Here is a 25,212-nt window from a genome sequence, read left to right on the forward strand (position 1 = left end):
ATGAAACACATTACCAACAACTAAAGTTTAAAAATGGAGCCGAAGCAAATTTTCTTAAAAGTGTGCTTAAGTGCCTTTAGCATAACTACTGAAATACCTTATTTCTTCAATTCTTGATTCCAAAAGCAAATCTAGTACTAATAACTGGAATAAAACAAAGGGCATACTCTTTAAGGCATGTACCATTTGTAACCTAAGTTCTTTTATTTTGCATGGGCCAAAATAATTTTTATTTTGCATCATGATGAGAAAAGACCTCTGATTTGCTGAAGAGTAAGAATGGTGTGTGTGTACATATGACAAGGATAAATAATGGTACATTAGTGTACGTGTGTTCTCTGCAAGGGGGTAAAGGTGCACCAAGTCTCTGAGTAAAGCGAAGCCTTTGCTGCTCACTCATCTTCATCCTCCTCTTCTTCTTCGCCATCCGAAAGGGCAGGGCAGGTGCCGAGCTGCCTGTAGCCATCCAGCCACTTCTCCACCATCTGCGTGACGAGAGGATGGCTCCGCCTCCTCGAACTCTTCTGCAACGCCACCAGGACTCCACCCTCCGTTACACAGCAGTCCAGCCACTGCCTCAGCAGACGCTCCTGCTGCTCCTCTGTTCCCATCTAAGGAACAAGCAACATGTCTTAGCTGCTTGCTTATGGAAGTCACACATCACAGCCCAATCAAGTCAAAACCTCCACTTACCTCTTGTGCAGACAGGAAGTGGATGTGCAGCAGCTTCCTGTCACTGTCTACCAAGGGCAGAAACGTAACCGTGACATCGTCGTCCGTATTAAGATTAGCACCTGCGCCGCGGTTATCATAGCCGTCATTCTCCATGGCAACCAGGGCTGAGAAGTGGCCTCGTGTGTAACCCAGTGCTATAGGGCTCTTCCAGCAGAAACTCTGCTCCCACAACAGGGGTAGATACACTCCTGTAGAGGAGGCAGGATGTGACATTAGACTAGATTACATCAGGGCATCATGCCAACAATCTGCTTTATAATTCTAAATGTCCATTAGGAGTAGTGGTAGCCGCATGTCAGGGCAGTTTGGATTTGTGTTATATAACCATTATATAATCTGCTGGGCAAAAATATGGCTAACCCATATGTCCAAAATTCAGAATCTTCTAACGTAATGGGACAAAAATGACTTGCATTGAAAAGTTCATATAAATTGCAGTGAAATTAACTTGATTGTAACCAATGAAGATGTGTTGTGCCACAAAGCGGTGCGAAAGTGATGCTAAAATCCTTTTACAGCAGAAATCCATGTTCTAGCCAGCATAATATCATTTGGTATGTTGTATGAATTTTAGAGACACACTTTTCTGAATGTGATGCCTAATTAATGCCTTGTTCACAGGTGCGAGAGAGGCGGGTGCTACGATCGTGATTATGGCACGGTGTGAAAATGTTTCCCAATATTTTATTAAACATGGGCTGCATGCGCCTTCTGTCGTCATTCACACAATGCTCTGTGATGAAAGGAAAAAACGGGCCTTAAAGCTGCCGAGTGATAATGTATGCCGCTCCGTGTGCAACAGTTTTGCTAACATTAACATTTCAAAGTAAATATAATCAGCTGTCTTTGCAGTCTCTGGGTGACATCTACTGCGATTTTATTCGTGCCACTGACTGTTCATCAGTTCAGCTTAGACGTCCAGTTCAGTCACTTTAGCTATTAAATATACATTATTCCAAATTGTATATTACGCTCGGTTGTTTATGATCGATACTGTAATTATTACATTGAAAATACTGTGCATTCGAATCTTATTTCTACGGCTCACCCTGGAAGCGGGTGTATCCCAACGTCTCCCCTCGGAAGCTCTTGTAATATTTCACGCCGTACACGATGATGGGCCGGCGAAGGATATGGGCCAGCACGAACACATGAGTCTGCTCCAAACTCGCCCCAGGCTTCAGCAAACAAAAAGAGGAAGGGGAGGAAAAAATAAATACAAATAAATAAATAAATAAAAAGAGAGAGAGAGAGAGAGAGAGAGAGAGAGAGAGAGAGAGAGAGAGAGAGAGAAATCTTACAGTTGTAAATAAATCTTATATTGATAGTACATACTGTACATTAATAAGTGATAATACATTAATTGAACATTAACTGATATTTATGAAAAATCTCATCAATCCTGCCACCATAATGGCTATGTGATTATTACATGAGACTGAAGTGAGGAGTAGGTTGCCTAGTCTAAGAAAATTCCCCACTGCGGGACGAATAAAGGTATATCTTATCTTACCGTTTCTCTCTATACAATGTCTGCGTGTGTAAGAAAGGATATGAAAAAGAATGCATACCTGACTGGCCAGTGATAAAATAAAAGCCCAGTCTTCCTGCCACTGTTCTTCTCTCAGAGAGAAGTGCAAGCCAAAACTCTGGGAATACCACGATTCCCACTCCTTCCAGCGTGTGTAGAACCTGCAATACAAACACAACAAATCAATATCATAAAAAAAAGTCACCTCTTAAATAATTTATATCTAGAGAAATCAATCAGACATGTAGGAAATGTGAGTCACCTACAATAATATTATATTGAAAGAAACTTATCTCGCACTCATTGACGGGTTATGATGATGCATTTAGTGCGAGACTGTGATGTAAATTTCCATTCTAGAGAGTTACATACACTATACTCCTGAAATATCATGGCTCTGCAACTTTAATATGAATAATGAGTATTTGGTTAGAAAACATTGTTCATGAAAAAATATTCTTTGTACAAACAGTAGAATTAATCTTTATTTTTATGTATTTTATTTATAATCTTTATTTTTTATGTGTGTGAGCATGCAAATGATAAATTCAGTCTTCCATAAAATCAGACCCCAGCCAAAATACTCAAATATAGTATTAAACATTGTCTTTTGAACTGAAAAAGGTCACTGTTGTAGGTGTGCTCTCAAATTAGAAACGGTTCAAGTTTAAATAAAACAAATTCCTGCCAAACTGTCTAACTACGATGGCTCCAAAAATCTATCTGGGGAATAAATAGCTTCTAGCAGTTCATGTCAAAGACTGCAGCAGTGAGGTCTTCGTTGTCTAACTCTTAAATGATTCAATACTGCAGCTTTCTGGTTCACCTGTACACCCTATCCCCCACCCCCATTACTTTTGTATTTGTCTAATTTCCAATTCAGTATTTGATAACTGATTAAACACTCCAGGAAAAAATATGCATAAGAGCCATCTGTTCATGTGCAAATCAGCCATATTTAATCAAAATTTCTGTTCTTTCGATTAACAAATAATGGTTTCTTTGATTCGCTCTAGAGAGGCTTGTGATGTGTTTTCCCTCACCAGTGTGAGCAGTCATGTAAGCTGTCATGCAGGCTTTTTCTCAGTACGGAATCTTTGTCGTAAATGCCCCATGTGGCCTGCAGCACTGAGTCCAGAAGGCAGTCTCCTGCAGTGCGGTTCCACAGAGCGTATAACCGGCTGTCCAGCCGTGTGCCGAGCTCCAATGACCAGTTTATGATTGGAGATTCCTCTTCAAGCTCTGCAACAATTTACAGCAGTTTATAGAAGTGTGCTTATTATAGGACTGCGTATTTATGGAAAAAATCTTTTGTTTAACTTTTGCAGAGAGAAAAGAGCTTACAAGAGATTACAAAGGAAAAGAAAATAGAAAGAAGACAAAAAGAACTGAAAAGAATTTTAGATGTCTGCGATACACCCAACCACCCCAAAAAAGAAAAAAGAAAAAGAAAACCTCCAAATTTATGATCACCAAGTGTAATTTAAGGGGATTAGTGTATTTCTGGCAGCATAACCCACACCATTAGGGGCTATTTGGTGTAATGAATTTGGCAAACATATCAAATAAATACAAAATCAGAGCTGGACATTTCTCTTTATGTTTACAGCAGTTGGCAGAAACTGTTTTCCAGAGCAGCTTACAAAAATGCCTTTGAAGCCTCTATTAATAAATACATTCTAATGCTGGTTTATTAGAAACAAGACTAAGAATTCCATTCAGTCTAAAGAGAAAAAAAACTTTTAGTTTTATTTAAATTTATTTAAATTAAATCTGAGAAATAAAAAAAAAAATCGAAACCTGTGCAATAATATTGCCATTATCCATTATTTTGTACCTTTCTGCACATCTCGATCCAACACCTCATCAAACAGCTTCTCTTGAACATTAGGAGGCAGGTCTTCAATATCTACATAAGATATGGCAGGTCAAATAAAGAGCAAGCACAATTACCATCACACATGAGGTTTAGTGAAAACAATATGTCTCACCTGCAGGAAGGGTAAAGGTAGTGATATCAGTAAAGAAGTAACAGGGAAATTCTCCTTTACGCCTGTGTAGTGCGGCAGCCACTTCCCGACGAATCTGCTCTGTTAATTCTGGACATACCATGGCTGGAATACACTTAGGTGCCTGCTGAGACACCTGAATGAGAATAAACACACAAACACATGCGTCAATGTAACAGGTGTGAGAAATGAGATTCACTAGACTAGTTCATGAATGGTAAGGATTTAGAAATGGGGCTGTGCAGGCTGACCTCAGTGAGGAGCACAGAGAGCATGTCCTGGCGCTGAAAGCGGATAGCGAGGTGCACTAGAGTGAAGCCAGGGTTAAATGCAGACGGGCGGTTTAACAGGCGGACCTCGTCTGAGGTCAGCTGGCGTGCGATGTCACCACCTGATGACTTATAAGCTTCGACTGCAGCCAAATCGCCCTCCACCACACCTGCAAAGCGATGAAATACACACGGTAAACATACATACAAACTGCATACAGTCCCCCCCAAAGGTATTGTAAAAACAAGAGCCAGTCTATTGTTTTTGTAATGTACTGAAGACATTTTGGTTTGATATCGAAAGAGATTTATATATATATATATAAAAAGAAAAAAATGCTCAATCAGATTTTTTCCAGCACTCTAACCTGAGAAACAACAAAAGCCTGTCAGTCATATTTTTAACAAATGAAATAAGGGTGTATTTAAACAAAAGCTCAAAGTTGTAGAACACATTTAAATGTAAATATCAGAGAATGAAAGCTAAAATTATGATTTAATTTCTCATATTAGCCTTCTGAACTCAAACCGAAAAACTATGGCCTTGACGTTTCCAATACTTTTGGAGGGTGATGTCCATAAATCTCAAATTAATTATTTAATATTTGCCTTTAGTACTGACAAATTATTGGAACTGGTGTATTTTACACTCAAAAAGTCCACTCTGCTCAATTCAATTGTAAAACTATAGAATGTAAACATGTTAGTATGGGGTTCACGGATAAACACAAAATTATAGTTTTATCTTATGGAGTTGGGAATTAATTATTTGGCACCAGCAGTTACTATAAATTATCCTCATCTCAAAATTATAATCTTAAATCCAGTGTAACTTTTGTCATTTACAGACCAGATCTGATTGAACTGCTGACTCTCTATGAAAAAAAAAATGAAAAAAGAAAATAAGAATAAAAAGAAATGTTTAAAGCAGCAATAGTTATTTAGCTTTCTGAAATGAAACGTTCTGTAGATTTAAAATTTCCGAAGAAACTCCTATAAACATCGAAAGCTGGGGAGGAAAAAGCATTTCCATGGTGATACAAAAGCATTGTAGATCTTCAACAGAGGGAAAAAAAATCTGACTTTCAATATTTCCTTACATGGACTTTCAGCAAAGGTTCAGCAAACTGAAAGCTCAAATCAGGCAGTGTTTTGATAAATGTCTTTCTTCAGGTTTCAGTTGTTAGAGATTCTTCTAGAAAATGGTTGATTCATATCAAACCATTTGCTAACAGAGTTAAGAAAAAAATCACAAAAAATTCATGAGGGTCTTATAGACATTTGCAGAGAATAAAACATTTGCAGAACTGCACATTTCTGCACTGTTACAGAGAAATTACCAAGGTACATAAAATATAAACACACACGCTAAACCTACATAGCACATTATATATTATAAAATCAGCAACTACAGAAAAAACTAATCTAAAGATACAAATCTTCTTATGCAAAAATAACATAAGCCATTAATGTCATGCATTTTTTCAGCCATATTCATGTCAAATGACACAAAGTTTCATTTTGTCAAAAGGAAACCAGTTTCTGAAGTGAAATTTGTCTACTCAGCCCTTTTTCATATTAGATGAAAAGGATAAAACGTTTAAAAGCAGCAAGCAGCCATCCTGTAAGAAATCTTAACACAGATTATAAACAAAACAATCTTGCTGTCCAGTTTGTTAACATCTTTAGAGAAGGACATTTATATCAAGTTTAATCAGTCATAGTGATCTGAAGTAAAAAGATGAGATTTTGTTGCTTGTCTGAAATAATGAAACAAATTGGCTGAAAGTCAGCTGAGAGCCATTTTTGGATCCTGATGATGACATTAGTCTTAGAAAAAGGAAGTCAGGAAGGGGTGGGGTGGGGTGACTGAATTCCACAGTAGCCAATAGCATTCTAGATCTGCTATCCCTTCTGCTAAATCTAATTAATCCAATAAAGAGAACTTGTTTTTAACAGTGTAGGTTCTTCTATTGCTATTTTTGTGGTGTTTGGTAATCTATAGCAGAGGTTTGGGAGCAACTATGGGGGCTTACATTTGTTCTGGACTGTGGGTCAATGTGTTACTGATCCATATCAGCCTTTTCCCCCCTCCAAGTGGCAGTGCAGGCATTAGGCTTTTGTTAAATGTGCCATATTAACCGCACACAGCTCATACACCAATGTAGCCTGCTCTGTTTTTCATTGAAGTTGGACTTAGTATAATCAACAGAAAAAAAAATCAAGATTTTGGGTTGTCTATGAGTGCAGATACACCCAAATTCTTTACACACAGAATTATTTAAAAACTATAAACCATGCAAAGCTGCAAAAACCACAACTACACAAACAAACCATATTTACTAATAGCTAGCTTTTACTATGCAGTGATAAAGCTAGTTCATGGGGTAGGAATATGCTAATTTATTGTGTACAGTGTGTGTCGTCAAATTCATGGCTAAGGGTCTGTGCTACTGCTAAGAAGGTCAGGGGTTCAAGCCCTTGCATCATCAAGCTGCCACTTCTGGACTCTTGGGGAAGGCTATAAACCCTCTCTGCTTCAAGGGCACGGTATCATGGCTTACCCTGTATTTTGACCCAAGCTTCAAAACAAGCTGGGATATGGGAAGAAAATTAAATGCTTCTCTTCTTTCCACATAAATTCTGCACTGTAAATGAAAATAAGAATATCTACTAAACAGGGGAATATTTAAACACAAAACCAAGAGACTCATTTTGTTTTTGTGAGCACATAGATATTACTAAATTATATTTATGACGTTTTCAAACTGTGTAAAAATATAGATAAACCAATTTCTGCAGTGTGGTAATACATTAATCTTGGTCAAATTTAGGTCCGGTGAACCAGAACAAGCTTCCTGTGTTACAGTGCTGAGCAATGATGATATAAACTGTATTGCAGGAACACGTTTGGAATATTTAAAAAATACAAATAAATTGAGGAATCACTCAAGAATTCAGAGTATTGGCTAGTACACATTGCAGTTAAAAATAAGGATCCATGAAAGTGAACATTTTGAAGCTCCCAGACTTCCTCTCACCTGCACATGCATTGAGAAAGAGCCAGTCACTCCTCCGCATCCTGTTCCTGATCTGCTTTAGTTTCTTAAAGTCTGTTTGGTGCTCTTCTTGGGCGCCCATTGCCCCGGACGCGAGCTCAATCTGTACTTCGGCCTGGCCTGTTGGCACAGGCGGTGAAAACCTCCTCTGAGCAGATTTACTGCCCCCCACACCCCCTCCCCCTGCTGTCCTCTCCTGCTCGTTCACTATAGACAGGGCCATGGTACTCTCAGGCTGCGGCTCCTGCAGAACGGCATCACTCGGCTTAGGGTGGTCACACACAACACACCTTAGGGTCTTGGGCCAGTTCTCATAGGTGCAGGCTGAGCAAGCCCAGTGCTGTACACGCGTGTTCAGGCGATTACGATCATTGTATTCCTCACACGGGTCAGGAGCGGTTGGTGCAGGAAGTCGACAGCCTGGTTCAGAGGTGTGTGGGCCATCTGAGGGCTTGTAAGAGCCCTGCTGAGGCCCCTGCTGCCTCTGGCTGAGACACTGAGTGCAGCGGATGGCACGTGGCCAGTTCAGATAGGTGCACATGTGGCATGACCATTTGCTGGCTATCTCCGGGCCTCATCGGTCATACGTACTCTGGGTCGGGCACTAGAATCGGGGCAGATAAGAACACTGGAGCCTTCCTGAGTGGAGCACAGGTGCGAGTTGAGACTCGAGCTGGTCTTAAACGGCTCCTCGGTGATGATGGGGCCAGTGGGTCTTTGGGCGCGACACATAGTGCACTTAATGGCGGATGGCCAGTTCTCGTACGTGCAATAATCGCAGCTCCACTTCGGCTGGAGATCAGTCATCCTCGCTCGAGCAGAACTTCTCAATGCCCCTTCCCTTCTTCCCTCCCACCCTCCGCTGGCTCACGCCTGACCAAAGGCCACTCAGCCTGCCAGGGTGCTCTGAGAAAAGAAGCACACAAATCAGTCAATCAGATGCGTATTTTACATGACAGTTGCATCAAAGCACAAGATTAGTAACGATACACGCTGAGAACCATACGGCCAAAATAACCTTTTGTAATATACAGCTAGTTTTGTCAGATAGATGAATGAGATAACTCGAGGGCACTTGTTCACATTTGAGTAAGACGCAGTAGAGGCACATCCCATTCATCTGAATATTTTACATGTGGTAGTGCAGCTGTGCTTTCTCAAACCATAAGCTGCAGGGATTTCAGGGCTATGTACTGACTATACAGGAACTCGGCTTTTCGCCCTTCCGCGTGAAATAAAATACAATACAGACAACCTGAATGGGTTTGTCCCACGGGAAACTTGCTTTCAAACTCTGGAGCATTCTTGTGCAAAGTCCAAATGGGGAAACAAACACACAAAACGCAGACAATTCCAGCTTGCTCGACAGGCAAGCCAAGCTCACAGATATGCTTTACTGTGCTAGTCGTGTTGGCTCACACACAGTTCTCTAATGAACTGTAAGCAGCATTAGCAAGCTCATACTGTTGTTAATGATAAAATAAGCAGGAATGCATCGCCTCCTATAGTCCATTTCAAGGATGTAAACAATAACAAACGCGTTGAGATGATACCGCGCATGTTTGGTGCTAAATTCTTTTCGGTGGCCCCATTTTTAAAGCACGGTGCTGTCAAAACAAAAAGACTAACGTTATTGTTAGGTTTAGTTAAACAGAACAGTTGAGATATTTATAATCGCTAAAAACAGACACTGATGCGACAACTTTTTACTCAGAAAATTAAACATTTACCTTAACTATTATCTGGTTCAGACCGAGTGCGTCTATACGGGACTAGCGGTAAAGACAACAGTTTGGATGCCTTCGATAACTTCCTTAGCGGAAGAGTCGAAAACATTTGATCATACAGCATGAATGCATCATGCGTTTTCGTGCGTTTGATGAGGGTTGGAGTGTCATACACTCTTTAAAAAAATGCCCATTGCTTTGATTTGTTGCTATGGTAACCGGAGAGTTTATTGGTGCGCATTGCACGCATGTCTTTATGTCTATGCTAATAATAAAATCACACTTCTGTCTAAATTTTAATTGAATTGTAGCGAGTGAAATTTAAGGTTAAAAATAATGTACAACTACAACAGTAACTTGGAGTCGCGTGAAATGCGCGGGAGTTGTGGGAGTGTAGAGAGCGAGAGATCAGATGCACTGTGGCTAAGAACCCGCGCGCGGGTTAAGAACAGTGAAGCTAGTATAACACAGCACGCGCATTACAAAATTGTGTTCCATCACAATTTATTGCACACGTTATTATTTCATACGTTTTTAAATGTTTCTGATTAGATTTGGTGAAGTTTGTAGCCATGTTGCGTGGAACAGTGTGTGAGATGGAACGTTCCACCCGAGTCCTGCGTGTGGTCACAAATAAACAAAATGCATGCAATTCAATGCTGCCCTAAAGAGTCTTTTTTTATTTAATTCATATTACATTTTAATTAATTATGTGTTGTTGGTTTTATATAACAGTAGATATCCTCGCGTTGTTATCCAGCCTTTACAGTTGTAATCCAAGCGTCACGTCGTGTTTTGTTTTCGGGAAATGTTAACATTTTAATTTCCGACAGCAAAGGGAGTTCCTGGTCTAAGAGAGCATTAACATTGTCCCAGTTTTTGTAAATACTTTTATTTTTTAATCGCAAGAATAAATAAACTGTCGCAATATCACTGTATAATAATCCGGCTCCTGTCTTTAATGTTCGCTTGAGCTAAAAGGAAACGTTCAAGGACCAAAGACGTCACTTCCTCACATGAACGAATAGCCGCTGAAGTGGTTTAACTCCGAGGTTAACAACACACACACAGACGTGTATGAAGTTAGGCTGTGTGTGTTTGTTCCAGTCCGATCTGTGACCCCAATCAAACGGTTTAGTCCGGAGAGTAAGCTGCTTAAACTATATACCACAGTTTGAGCTAAATTATAGCACGTCAACAAACTACATTAATTGAAAACTCAGTTCAAATTTGTTAACATCAGAAGTGATGCTATTTTAGATATCAGCGTTAAAGCAGAGCTTGGAAATGAACATGGACACTAAACGGCGCAAAAAACAATATTTTTGTTTAACGTACTACTGAAGTCTAAGTAATGACAGGATGTCCTTATCCGATCACTGGAGCTAGCTAGGTCAGCTAAGCAGCCTCCTTGGATTTGGGCAGAAGGTGAGAGGAGAGCAGCGGATCTACAGTAGCGTTCCGAGCTTGTGTGGGCAAAACGGAGAAGGGGGAAAAAAATCAATGGACACGCTAATCCTACAGGCCTTTACCCGTTCTCGGTTCGTGCTCTCGGTTTCTCAGAGAGCACAGAGCCCTCTTGAGTTGCATTTCTGTAGTAACGCAGCCCCGGCGCTTTCGTGCAGTTGACCGAACGAAACCTATCCTTCCTTATAAACAACCCGACAAACCCCCTGCAGCTACGATTTAGCCGTTAGCAGCACACTCGGATTATTACCTCCACCCTTACCTTATCCACCGCAACCAGCCTGCTATCCGCGAAACCCAGTTTCTTTATTTTTGCTTTATTTTTTGCAATTTTTATCTTTTCCGGGAACTTATAAAGTGCTAATTCCCATTTCCAGTGCCGATTTGTCTAATGGCGGCAGCACGGGAACAGGGTAAACCAAAATAAACCTACTCCAGAGATACAGGGAGGAGGGACGCCACCTGGAGCGGTGCTCGAACGTGATTGGCTGCTTCTCCACGTGACTGATCTCGGCCAATTAGGGCTTGCGTATTTCATTGACATCGATTAAAGGGCTTCGGACTCTCCCTGTGTAACTAGGCTGCCAGAAAACTGACAAGCTCTTACCGCCATCTTGGCTCTACGGACAAAGTAGTGACGGCCGGATAGCGCCTTCGTTTGGAGCCGCAATGGCGGGCTTTTCATACATATCAGGCAACGGCGACTGTAGTAAAAGGGTGACGTAATCATTTCAGAAAAGATCTACCGCAGCATTATGCAGGGGTTCGGTGTAGTTGGTTTTCAGCACCGGTTTAGAGATGTCATCTTATTGCGTTTTTATTACATCTAAGCAAAACTAAAGCCGAATAATTTTCATGCCAATGTAGTGTTATTTAAAGCATAATCTTTTTTGTAACCCGTATTTATGGCTTGATCCTTAATTTTAAAATAAGACAAAATATTGTAACAAATAAATAAATAAACAAACAAACAAACAAACAAACTACGCCATAAACTTTATTGAAATTTAAAATCTTCTAAGTGTAGGTGCATAAGATTAAGTATCTAATCAATATGTCTTTGAATGTGCCTTTCTAATTTTGTTTATTCCCATTAAACGAATCACATGCTTGATGCTCACCTGCTCCTTACAAGACCGTGTCCAGAATCACCACTTTCACTGTCAGCTTTCTGGTCAGAAAACCCATTTCATTGAATTCTTCATATTTATAATATCGTAAATATTCCAGCATCCATTAGAGTTAATTTTGACCTTGATGACAATGATGTCCATGATAGCATTTTCTGTGTCATTTTCAGTGTAATTCATGTTTATTATGCCTAATATAGCAAATTCACTCAGTCTCTCGGAATTTCAGGCTGCTGTATTTTAGATGATATACTTTAAGGGGTTTTCATTTAAGGGAATCATTCACACTGTTGCCTATCTACTCCAAGGCAGAAATAGCAACAATTGTCAAATTATTAGCATAATTTTTATAAGTTAATTGGTGCCATTTGTTTTAGCCTGAGATCACTTCCACTTGGTATAGATAATTTATCTGCAAGAGTATATTTTCTCAGGTCTTACATTGTCCCTTTTAGCAATATACTGAAATGATTGATAAAAGTTATTAGTAAAAAGAACAGACTAAAATGTTGTTTGGAAAATTCCTATTGTAGATACAGTGCTGTAATTCATACTACGTTCAAAAACAAACAAAATTGTCTTATATTTTTTAGAATTTCTCAAGAAGCATCACTATGTAATGGCTTTAAGTTGCTCTGATGTTGTTACCTACGACAAGAACCTTGTCTATGTTTTTTTTCCCCAACCTGTGGGTGGTACAACAGTTATCGGTTGGTAACAGGCTTTTAAAGAAAGTAAAAAGCCTGTTGCAACAGGCTAATCCTTTGTCAACTTCTTAAAAGAGGCAAGGTGATTTTAGCTCAATGCCACAATTATAGCTCTTTACGGATTCTTTCTTTGTTGAGAACATACCAATGCAACTACATTCCTAGCATACACCCATTTGTAAGGTAGAGCAGAATGTTTCCAAAAGAGTACTATATTTATAAAGAATTTGAACAGTTGGTGAGATTGATAAATTACAACATCCATGTATTTATATTCAAATAGTATTATATATAAAATTATGGCTTGACTGGATTTGTTTGAGGGCCGTATTAAAATATAATATTCCAAAAGCAAACCACACAAACAAAGTGAAATAAAGAACATCATGTCTATAAACATTAGACTGTCCTTTTTAAAGTATATTCTTGGATTCTTAATATATTCAATTTGTCTTTTTATTTTTTATTTAGACCAGTGAATACATTTCTTGTCACTTTTACACACATGTTGCCCTTTTATAAATAGTAAGCTACTTGTTAATGGCATAAATACACAATTTAAATACAATTTAAGAGAAAAATGCTGAGTTGAAGGTGTTTAGGAAAGAACCTTTAATTTACTTCTACTATTTTTATTTTATAATTTCCATATAAATACTACTTGATTCTACCAACCAGAGATCTGCTGAATTAAATCTTTAACTGAATAACATCTGTAAACTTTTTGTCATTGTCTGACTGAGCACACCGTTTGTTCCTTAAATCCAAGCCACGCCTCCTTTCTCGATTTTTCAACATTATTGCCATCCAGTGGAATTTTTAGGGAAATGCAAACAGTGTATTACTATGCTGCATTTTTCCTTTGCTCGATTGTAACAGTGTGATTTTGTTCGTGATTGTTTTACATTGTGTGATTGTCATTTCAAAGTTATATCTGAGGAGCTGCACTTGTGCAGTCCTTCAAAGTCTCTGATTTTAATCCTTGGCTAGTTTTGTGTGTTCTTTCCATGTTCCAATGTAAAAAAAATAAAAATAAAATTGTGGGCAGTTGGACTGGTTTAGGATTGGTTAAGTATTGTGCAAAGGTTTTATGCAGTTGTGAAAAAAATGCTGTAAAGTAAGAATGCATTCAAAAATAAAAGTGTTAATAAATTATTTTGGTCAATTAACAATATGGAACAAAAAAAAAAAAAATCTAATCATCTAATTTTTGTGACTACCATTTACCTGCAAAACAGCATCAATTATTTTAGGTACACTTGCACACAGTTTCTGAACTTGGCAGGTAGGTTTGTTCCAAATATCTCAGAGAATAAACCACAGACCTTCCACAAGCTTCATTGTTGCCTGCTACTGGTGTATAAAAGACACCCGTCACAGAATCAAACTCTTCTTTTCAATCCTCCCCACCACCATGTCCTGTTAAAGGATCTCAGTGACAAGATTTTAGACCTGCACAAGGCTGAAATGGGCTACAGGACCATCAGATTGTTGCCTTGGCCGTATGTTTGTGGTCATTATCATGAAGGAAGACCCATCCATAACCCATCTTTAGTGTTCTGGCTGAGGCCAGAAGATTTTCATCCAAGATTCTACAGTGCATTGCCCCATTTATGTGGTGAAGTCTTCCTGTACCCTTAGCAGAGAAACAGCCCCAAAGCAGATTGTTTCCAAATGTCTGACAGTGGGGATGGTGTTCTTGGGGTAATATTCAGCATTTCGCTGCCTCCAAACACGTCAAGTCGAGCTGATGCCAAAAAGCTTAATTTTGATCTCATCTGATCACATTACATCTTTGGCAAATTTCAGATGGGCCTGTTCAAGTGCATTCTTGAGCAGAGAGACCCAGCTATCATGAGATCATTGACAAGTTCATGCAGTGTATTTTTGGGCTGATCCCTCAGCCTTTCTTAAAATCATCTATAATCCATGCGATGAGTTTTTGCATGGAGCTCCAGAGCGAGGGCAACTGACCTTTTTTCCCCCCTTCTAACACGCTACAATCCATCACCCTCCCTGCGATCTCAAAACTCTGGACTTCTATAAGTTCCTAGAATAGCAAAGTCCACTAAAGGTGGTAGAGCATTCTCACATTTAGCTCCTAAACTTTGGAATAGTCTTTCTGACAGTCTTCGGGGCTCAGACACAATCTCCCAGTTTAAGTGCAGATTAAAAACATTTTCAATTGACATTTACAAATCTTTTTAGCAAGGCCTACACATAACACACAACACATATCATAACCTTGTGCTCGATTACATCTGATCACATGCACAATATCAACTTGTGCTTTTTAATAGTAGGAACAGCAGCTACGCTAATTCCTCTCCACTGCTTCTCTTTCTTTACCCATCCCGAGGCCTCCTGAGGTTGTGCCAGCTCCAGTCACGTCCCACCTTATAAAGATTGTGGACCTTTAAAGAAGTAGATGCTGACCCCGCAAACATCCCGAACCATCTAGAGATGTACCAGTGCCATTTGGATTCTACTTCATGAGGAGTTTTGACATTGGACTTCTTTGAGTGTTTAAAGGCTCTGGCATGGAGAAGCTGGTGTTGAATCTGTGATGATCGCGAATGTTGAGCTATTTTATGAGTTGCTCAGTAGCTCCTGGTTCCATAATCTCAAAAGACTTTATAAGAAAGGAAAGGACATTACTCATAATCTTACATTCCAGTGCTCATGTTAGTTCTCACTCTCCAGTGTTCTGTATTGTTTAAAGATTGATATCACCCAAATGAGGATGGGTTCCTTTTGAGTCTGGTTCCTCTCATGGTTTCTTCCTCATAACATCTAAGGGAGTTCTTCCTTGCCACAGTTGCCATGGCTCCTCATCAGGGATAAAAACACATTGTTCACCTTAACTGTTAAATTCTGTGAAGCTCCTTTGAAACAATGTCTGTTTTGAAAAGCCCTATAGAAATAAACTTGACTTGACTTATCTTGTATTTCTACCATTTTCGAATTATCAGTGGTCTCTTTCTCACCAAGCACCTTCCTGATGGTTTGTAGCCCATTTCAGCCTTGTGCAGGTCTACAATCTTGTCCCTGACAACCTTTGGCAGCTCTTTGGTCTTGCCCATGATGGTGGAGAGGTTTAAATGGAAGAGGTTAATTCTTTGATGGTGTCTTCTATATAAATAACGAGTGATATTACGTGAACTTTCTAAAGGTACAGGACTCATTTGGGTCTGTGGTAGTCCTGCTGGTTGGTAGGAGATTAAACACTTGTTTAAATACAAAATATATTTTATATAAAATTAAAGTATTCTTTTTTATTTTCTTTATATCTATTCTTTTTGTTATTCTTTTTGATTATTTCTTGCTTTTCATGTTCCATTTTGTTCATATGTATATTTTATATATATATATATATATATATATATATATATATATATATATATATATATATATTTTTTTTATTTTTTTATTTTTTTATTTTTTCTGTCAATGCAACACACATTTATTCACAACGTCTTTAGCTCCACCTGAAAATAATTTTGAACCACTAAACATTTGTCTTACTGATGCGGCAAGTGTCAAATCAAGCACCAAAATCCTCCATGGTGCACACATCCGCAATTAAAGCTGTCCGTGTAGAAACATAACAGAGATTCTATTTGGTGTTATGATGATTTACAGGATTCAAAACACCATAATTACTTAAAACACAAGAATATTCTGTATTCATGCCCTATGTTGAGTCTGGTTTCACTAATGATAAACATACTTTTGCATAAAGCATCCGTATTCTCCATGCCCATGTTGATTAGAGTATTATGAAAAATAATAATTTACATTTACATGGTTGACTCATGACAATCATGCGACTGTATATATATATATATATATATATATATATATATATATATATATATAAATATACACATATATATACATATATATACACGGTAGGTAATCCACGGCCACTGGTTTTTGTTTCTTGTAGCCCGCCCACCTCGAGCGCCACACCTTTCCAGCCAATCAGAGCGCAGCATGACTGCTCCATCACACCCCAGTTTCCCAGGCAACAGGGCTGCTCGTCTGAAGGCGCTGCATCATCAGCATCCGCTGCTTCGCGCTGCTCGAGGCCGCAGTGTCTCAGCACACACACACACCTCCCCCACATCGCATCCTCACTCACGCCCTGAGCACGAGATGAAGTAAAGGGATCAGGTGAGTGCCACACTTCTCTCCTTCCTCAATGCTGTGAATGGTGCTTTTGGTTCAGGCCCAACTATGTGTTTCTGCTGCCAAGGTTATATGCCGCGGATAGCGGTGACTGGTGATTCAGTCAAGTCGGCGAGATGCGTCCTGCGTTGTCAAAGAGGCCGCAGAGAGGGGAAATGCTGCCGCATACACGCGCACACACACACACACACACACACACACGCACACATCGACAGCACTGATCCAGGCGTTCGGGAAATGTGTGTGCTAGCGGTTGTTTTGATGCTCCAGCTATTCGGCCTGTAGGAAAGGTATGCATGCAGGACAGCAGGATCTGAAGCTGTGTGGAGTTTTCCTTTATAGAAATCAGCGTGTTTGCATTGCCCACATTGGCTGTGTTTATATATGTGTGTATGTACAGTAATTTAGGAGCATTTCTGCTGATGCTCTTTGCCGGCTGAGTGGAGAATAAAGGGTTAATAGTGAGTGTGCTCCTTTAGAGCATTACTGTTGAGGACTGTTTTTGTTTCGGCCCTGCCATCACCTGCCACTAAGTTCCAGCTATAAGGAAAGTGTTGTGTGTATTGTGAGGTGTGGCTTAAGGCATCTCTGTATAAAGGCTCTGTACATGTGTGTTTGTTAGTGTTTGCAGTGTTTTAAACATGTCTGTCCTATGCTCTGGGCTGTGGATTGTGTCAATTTGTGTGTATAGGTAGAATTCCCTGTTGTCCGGCCCCTCCCTGTTGTGCGAGACACTTGTTTTATTATGGTGATGAATCTCTGTGCTTCAGGAGAAAAAGGAGGGGTGAGATCAGAAGGGATATGAAGCTCTGTTCCATTAAAGTTGTCCCCTGCTGTTACTAGAGCTTACACCTTTCCTACAGCTGCCTGTCTTTGTTGTATCCTCCAAGCTTTTAAAGTGGGCTTTCAGCATGTTCTGATGCAAGATATGTGCCTCTGAACATAGGCCACCTTCATGTACAGGATCTCAGAGGCAACAGTAAATGTTGGATGCTGGTTTTATAAATCGCAATGTTAGATGAGTCAAACGCTTTTGTGATGAACGTGTTCTGACAGTCGTTTCATATTTCAAGGGAAGAGTGCAGCAATGCTCTGAACTATCACTCAAGCATATTGAGAACAAGTAGCCTTTAGCAAAATGCATAGTAGGGTGGGGCAGTGGGCAGATAGCCACTTTTAGCCTTGAGCTTACAGCATTATTAAACCCATTTTCTTTTTTTTTTTTTTGGAGAAACCCCTTTTGAGAAAAATAGGCAAGCATGAGAATGATCTGTATTAACATATTAGGGACCAGTAAATGCAACATCACTATGTAGTATTAGCAAAAATGTTTAACTCCTTCCTGTCCTTCTTCTCTTTTTGTCGCTTGTGCTCAGGTTATTGTTTTTGTTGAGTTGTCACATCTCTCTTCATGGAGTTCATAACTTGCTGATTAAAAAGCTCCCTCCAGCCATTGTGTTAATTAAGTTCAAAGGTGAACATATTGATCTTAGAACCAGAAAAGGAATGTCTTTGTGATACAATGCAATTTAAAAAAAAATCTTTTTTTTAACAACAGCAGAGAATTCATTTTTGTAGGTTAGATATCTTGTATAGATTTGTTCAGAGGTTTGAATGTTTAAGTGTCATGATCAACCCTGTCAGTAACTGTACACCTGTCACAAGGGCCTGTGTGTTTGCTGACTAACCGTATAAACCCCCTTTTCCTCTTCATTAGACAGACCTCCGGTCTTTATGACTTAACATGCAGTATGTCTAACTTTTTTTGCTGACGTGATTTGAAATGGAATTGTTCATTAAATAAGCTGCTGTTTAGGTTTTATTTAATGAGGTTGCCAGGCCTCAGATCTTTGATGTAAAATACACTTTGGGGGTTTGTGTCCCTCCCTTTGTGTATGGAGATTGCATGTTCTCTCCATGCTTTAATTAATGGATACTCCAGGTACTTGGATTTCCCCACCCAGTTCATTACATTTGCACATGCAAAACTGTCTGTTCAGGGATGGTTCCACTTTTCTGGCCTAGTTTCCAGGCTTTCTTGCGACCCCATGTAGGATAAGTGTAATTGTAAATGGATGGCTGCTACAATTTTAAAATCCATTAAGAAAGGCAAAAAGATCAGAAATCTTACCCAACAGGTTTTACAGCAGTACAGTCAAAAGTCAAATTTCAGCTACTTACATTTTCTCTTTTACATTTTCTGTAGTTCAAAACATATGTAGTTAATCATATATTCTGCACTTTATATGAATGGTCAGACACACCAAAATCATTCTGCCATCATGGCGGATGCAGTGTTCCCGTGATTTGAATCAGAGTTGGAAGAAAAAATTACATTTTCTGTTCAAATATCATCTCAGTGTGCATGATGAAAATGTAACTTTAGAATGGAGTTAAGGAAGGTTTTACCCAAGTTACTGCCTTGTAGACTTAACAGTTTAGTACTGGAAGTTGTAGGTTAATGGTTAAGGTGTTGGACTTTGGACTGGAAGACCCCAATCCTAAATTGTAATTGTAAGTTTGTTTTGGATATGGGTGTCTGCCAAATGCAATAAATGTGTAGGTTTGCTTTATTAAAATCTAGCTAATGTCTAGCTAATGTGTTCCGATATCATGTCTGTAGTAAATAAAATGTTTGGCACATTTGAACTTCTATGTATGTATGTTTACATACATACATACATACATACATAGCAGTTCAGTTCAGTTCAGAAGTTCAGTTACACTGAATTTGTTAAATATGATGTGACTTATGGTAGCAAATTACAGACTGAGGTTCTGCCTTAATTGATATATTTTTTGCCTAACTTATATAATCTTGTTTTTGTTGCTATTCTTAGAAATCTAGTCTTTATAAATAGTGGTGCTGCCAAATGTTGACTTTCGCAGTATGGAAGATGCATTGATGTATTGCACTCAATAGCCCCAATAGCAGCTTATTAAAAATCTGCTGTTTCTTGTTTCTACAAATGCATATTTTTTTAAGACACAGTAGAAAAGAAATCTAAGGAATAGACTCAAACGTTTGAGATTTGATATCCCAATATTAGATCAAAGGTTCAGGAGACAGTCCTTAAAGAATGATGATATATTACTGAGACATGTTTAAAAGAAAGTTTGTTTCATTTATATATGTTAATCTTTATGTTTCAGTGACCTTATTTAAGCGTTTATAAAAGATAACAGAAATGACTCCATTGTGAAGAATTATGTGATAGGGGTGATATAAAAGACTGTTACAAGCTCAGTGATTTCAGATAAATAAAATAGCAGAAGGTCACTTAATATAGACAGGAAGTTGTGTTATATGCCACAAGCCTATAAATTGTACTGTGCAATATACAGTAGTTTCCAGAAAGTCAGATATTATGTATGTCAAAACTAAGCTGACCTAAAACTGCCAAAATTATATTCAGTTCCACTATATTGTTATAGGTCTTTAAGAAATAGTCACAAAACAACTTTACAGGACTTTTAAAAGCAGATTTAAATCTCTGATGAACAAGCCAGAGGTGATGGTTACATCCATGTAATGGTTCATGTACTGGTAAAAGTTAATAAGCAATATTTAGGCTCTGCAGTTTGAGGTATAGACATGGGGAATGGGTGGGTAAAGTCAGCTTTACACTGTATGATTTTCTGGTGCAGACAGTAAACAATTCTAGCACAAAATAAGATTCCTTAGACTAATGCTAATCTGTAGATAATGTAGTACCACTGCGACCAAAGTTCTGGAATGAAAGGGAAATTGTGTCTTCTGTAGTGCCCGTCCAAAAGCCACAAATAAGAGGATGTCATGTTATGATATAAAGCTCATTACATATATAGTCGTAGTTGTAAGAAATTACAGACTGCTTTGACCCAGATTATAGTCTGAGAAATATGTTAGAACAAGCTCATTCCCCAAATGACTTGACATATTATCATAGAGGCAGCTACAAAGTATTATGTGGAAAATAAAGCTTAACTGACATTTAATCAATTATAGCATGGGAGCAGCAACAGGACATCGAGGACAATCTCTGAGCAAAATCATACATGATTATGATGAAAGAGAATCATTAGAAAGACATCTGGCTAAACAATAGTATCATCCTACTATTTGGGTGATAAAATCTATAACAATACCAATCATATGAAAAGGTGAATGTGACCATACGCAAGTACTATTTCGAAAGACATCTAGTTAAACAAAAGTATCACCCAACTATTTGGGTAATAATAGCTGAGAATAGAAAGTGGTCACAGTAGAGTGGCAATGGCAAAATATACACAAAACATAGAATCAGACAGAAAAAATGCCCTTATTATCTCAAGTGTAATGCAAGTAAAATGTGTCTTGATTTTCTGCATAAGCCAGAATCATGCTGGTTAATGCTATGATGATGTGAAAAGAACATAGTCTTTAGTTTTTGTAGGTGAATTCATGCAGGATATTACTGGGATCACCTTGTAAAGTGTGATATTTTAATAATGACTAATGAATTTGCATAGTGAACAAATGTGAACAAGAACAATTTTTTTTTTTTAAATCTGTGATTGTTAATATATAAAAGTATTAAGATTGTATTATTTTCAAAGAAAAAGGGTTGACTTTTTTTCACTGTTAAATAATGGCATATTTCAACTACAGAAGGGGTTGTGCTGCTCTTTGGAATGGACATGTGCAGTGTTTAGGAAGGCAAGTTTCTGTAACATGTCAGCTTTGCAAAACAATGAATAATTCAGGGCACGTGGCCTTGAGTCCCACAGAGAATAATCCTGACTTTGTTCCTCTGCAGACAATTGTCTCAGGTCCTCCATGCTCTCTGGCTGAAGCTAGACTAGTTATTCTTGCATGCTTATTATATTCACTATCGCTTAAAATATACAGAGATTACAGCAGGTTTAACACAAACACACACACACACACACACACACACACACACACACACACACTCACTGAACTCACTGTTCAAACCACTCTTCTGGTAATGGACCCGGTGTATCGTCACTATAACTCAGATGATGCCAGTATTGGTGACTCACTGCCTCTCAGGAAATAGGTTTTAAACATAGTTAGAAGAATGGTGGTGTTGGGAGGCTCCTCCTAACACATCCACACTCTTACCATCTAACCATCCAGCTGTATCGATTCAGGCTTTTGTGGGTTATCTAAGTTATCAAACCCAGAATGCAATATGATAGGTCTGTAAAGAGAGCAGAAACAGTGGGTGTGACCGGATATAGAGCAGTTTTACTGCAGGAAAAATCACCTGCATCGTTGGTTGCAAATTTCAGCTTTTCCCAGTACTTCATTATTAATATAACACTGCAAATTTTATATATCATAGTGTATCATTGTGTAATAATTGTCTAGTTATAGGTGATGATTATATTTTTTATTTTGGTTCCTTGATATGAAGTAGTTATCCTGCTTCTGGAGATGATATTTATATTTAACAATAACTGAATGCTGAGTTCTGTTGTTCTTTTTCTGCACTGGTGTTATTAGATGCCTATTATTACTTCTTTAGCTGGTTATTACTGTCACGCTTATGTGTGTAGCATTTTGTGCAGTTTTAGCAGCTCTGTCCAGGAGTATGCAGAGGCTATGTGTAACTGCATAAACCCTTTCAGAAACAGATAAGATAGGCCTAAAGTAAACTAGTTTTGTGATTTTTGTCATGCTTATAAACATTTATGAAACTTAAAAAACATGAAAATGATCTTATATGTATGCAAATTGAAAAGTATATGGGCTAACATGTTTTTGTGCTTATGTATACAGTAAATACACTAGTGTCCACATATCTGGGGGATGTTACAGGAGGATACAGTATAAGTAAGTGACCAGATAAATGATTTAATATAATAAATGAATTAAATATTGCAGAGAGAGTGAATTCACATATGTTAGAATGTTTTTTCTCATGCTGAGAAGTAGCTTATACCTAAATCATAAACATAATTGTAGATTGTTTTAGCTGAAATGTATTATTTAGTAATCAGCCATTAGTCGGGCTTACACAGTCTGCTTTAGGTGTGACAGCGTGTCATATAGAGCTCAGTGACACCTTGTGTTTAAAAGCTTTGTATGGAAAAGCATTGTTATTGCATATACCATACTGACAAAGCAAGACAGAATAACACAAATTAATCTTATTTAACCCAGAAAAGTAAAAGCTACATTGTAAAAGAGAGAAATGATAAAGTGGCTGAGTGGTTTTATAATGGTTATGCAAAACAAATTATTGCACTGTGCTTGTGTTGAGGGGTTTGCATGGTCAAACATTAATTGCTTACAGCTCCCCTACTGTGATTTCATGCAACCTGTATTAATAATCCTTAATAAGTTTGGTTTTAACATCTAAACGTCCACAGCTTGCTGTAAATACTTGTCGATATGACTGAAACTATAATGCATTGTATCCTTATTATACATTTATGCACTTGAATGTGTTGAGGTGACATGAGCAGATAGTAGCAATAAAAGGCAATGAGTGGACTAATCTACTTTATTAGCAATCTTTTGGATTCTGCCTAGCACTGTGGTTAAATGATCTCTACATGGAAGGGTATTTAGAATATATGAGCTTGTTCAAAGTCTGCAATGCTAGTTGGCTGTTCATATCTTGTAAGAAATGTAAAGATTTTTTTTCACTGGTTGTCTAAGATCTGATGCTACTGCTTTCTAGGACTGAGATCTGCATTGATTTTGGTTTGTTGTTTATTGGAATATAAAATAGATTTATCTCACTGCTGGTGTGGCTTTCCTAGACAACAAAAATTACTTCATGCAGTTTGCGTTCAGTGGCTTTTTTATTAAGCTCTGTATAGAATTTGGGGGTTTCTGCTGTTAGATGTAACGTGACATTCGATTGCTCAGATTGTGACTCAGCCGAGGCACTTACGATAAACGCTCAGTGTCATTAAGGTTGTTTTTCACTCAGTGATCTCATTCTGCCTTTGCCTCAGTCTGACACACAGAGAAAGTGAGAATCATCTGACAGATCGTACAGTTGTCAAAGTAAAAGCTCTAAGGCTCCCCTTCTTTTCCTCTGTGCTTAATTATGTACTGTTTACTGTGAGAAAATTTAGGCCAGTGGGATAATTTGGTGTATTAAAAATACACTAAATAGGTAAAAGTACTGGGACACCTGATTTTTCCATCCATATGTGGTTCTTCCTTAAACAGTTACCACAAAGTAGGAGGCAGACAATAGCACAGCATTTCCTAGGAAGTGGTAGCATGAAATTTTCCCTTCACTGGAACTAAGGACCCAGACCTGTTTCATCATAACACCCCTGCGAACAAAGTGAACTTCATGAAGATATGGTTTACATGGGTCATTGTGGAAGATCTTGAGTGGCCTGCTAAAGAGCTCTGACCTCAACCCTATTGAACACCTTTGGAATTAATTGAAATGCTGACTGCACCCCAGGCCTCCTCACCCTACATCAGTACGTGACTTTGCTAACACTTATGGTGGAATGAGCACAAATCTCCACAACCACACTGCAAAATCTCGTGGAACATCTTCCCAGTAGAGTGGAAATTATTATAACAGCAAATGGGGGCTAAATGTGGAATGGGAAGTTCAAAAATCACAGACAAATCTTATGATCGGGTGTCAACAAACTTGTCCATATAGTGTACATTTAGGCTGTGAGTATTTATGTGCACAGATTTTATTATGTAATTATGTGCACAGATTTTTCATCTCTCTGATTTCTCGCTTGCTGCTCATAAGAGTTTGAAAGGCTGGGCTGTTCTTTCTGTCCTTCAGTCTCTTTATATTTCTCTCTCACACATATTGGTAAGATGAGTGCCACTCTCTGGCTGTCACTGTCTCATTGGGACTTTAAGAGGCGGAAGGCAGAAATGAAATGCTGAATTCACTCTTTGGGAATGAATGAGTTAAGCTCTTTAGGCAGCTTTTCTATATTTGATTTGCTAAAGCTGGGAGGATGTGTGGCAGCAGAGCGAGGTTGTCTTCACTGTGGCAGTGATATTTCCACAGTTCTGCATGTAACTAAGCACCTATTATACTTTCAAATACAGTTACAGAGAAAGGTATAGGTTTCTTTGGGGAGTGTGTATGCAATATTAATCCTTATTGCACATGGGCCCGGGTTCGATCCCCGGTCAGGGAACCAACCCCAGCCATTAGAGTTGCACAAGCCTTAGTGCCGGTCTCAAGCCCAGATAAATGGGTTGGGTTGCGTTAGGAAAGGTTCATCCAGCGTAAAAACATGTGCCAAATCAAACATGCGAATGATCCGCTGTGGCGACCCCTAATGGGAGAAGCCGAAAGAAAGTTTATTGCACATGTATTGCAATTAATACCGACATAGATATAGTTTACATCAAATATAAATTTAAATGGAATTCATTTATATAAATT

At 38.6% G+C, this 25,212-nt stretch overlaps 2 protein-coding genes across 3 annotated transcripts in view; one reads left to right on the forward strand and one right to left on the reverse strand.

Annotated features, from left to right (window-relative positions):
• Positions 1 to 169: 169 nt before the first annotated feature.
• Positions 170 to 11,450, reverse strand: zranb1b (zinc finger, RAN-binding domain containing 1b). The gene is given in 11 exon segments (XM_046855066.1): positions 170 to 611; positions 694 to 923; positions 1,784 to 1,913; positions 2,307 to 2,427; positions 3,310 to 3,508; positions 4,104 to 4,175; positions 4,258 to 4,411; positions 4,527 to 4,714; positions 7,586 to 8,171; positions 8,174 to 8,509; positions 11,060 to 11,450. Coding segments are annotated over 10 exon segments (2,136 nt in total). The 5' UTR covers positions 8,411 to 8,509; positions 11,060 to 11,450; the 3' UTR covers positions 170 to 392.
• A 5,228-nt stretch (positions 11,451 to 16,678) lies between these two features.
• Positions 16,679 to 25,212, forward strand: part of akap6 (A kinase (PRKA) anchor protein 6) — a 107,071-nt gene continuing 98,537 nt past the window's right edge. The window contains exon 1 of one of the 2 annotated variants that reach the window (XM_046855064.1): positions 16,679 to 16,810. The gene's annotated coding sequence lies outside the window, so the exon portion shown is untranslated. Of the gene's footprint in view, positions 16,811 to 17,041; positions 17,116 to 25,212 lie in introns of those variants that run through there. The other variant, XM_046855065.1, reaches the window with a different exon arrangement.

This window comes from Silurus meridionalis, chromosome 8 (assembly GCF_014805685.1).
Source record: "Silurus meridionalis isolate SWU-2019-XX chromosome 8, ASM1480568v1, whole genome shotgun sequence".
Lineage (NCBI taxonomy): Eukaryota > Metazoa > Chordata > Actinopteri > Siluriformes > Siluridae > Silurus > Silurus meridionalis.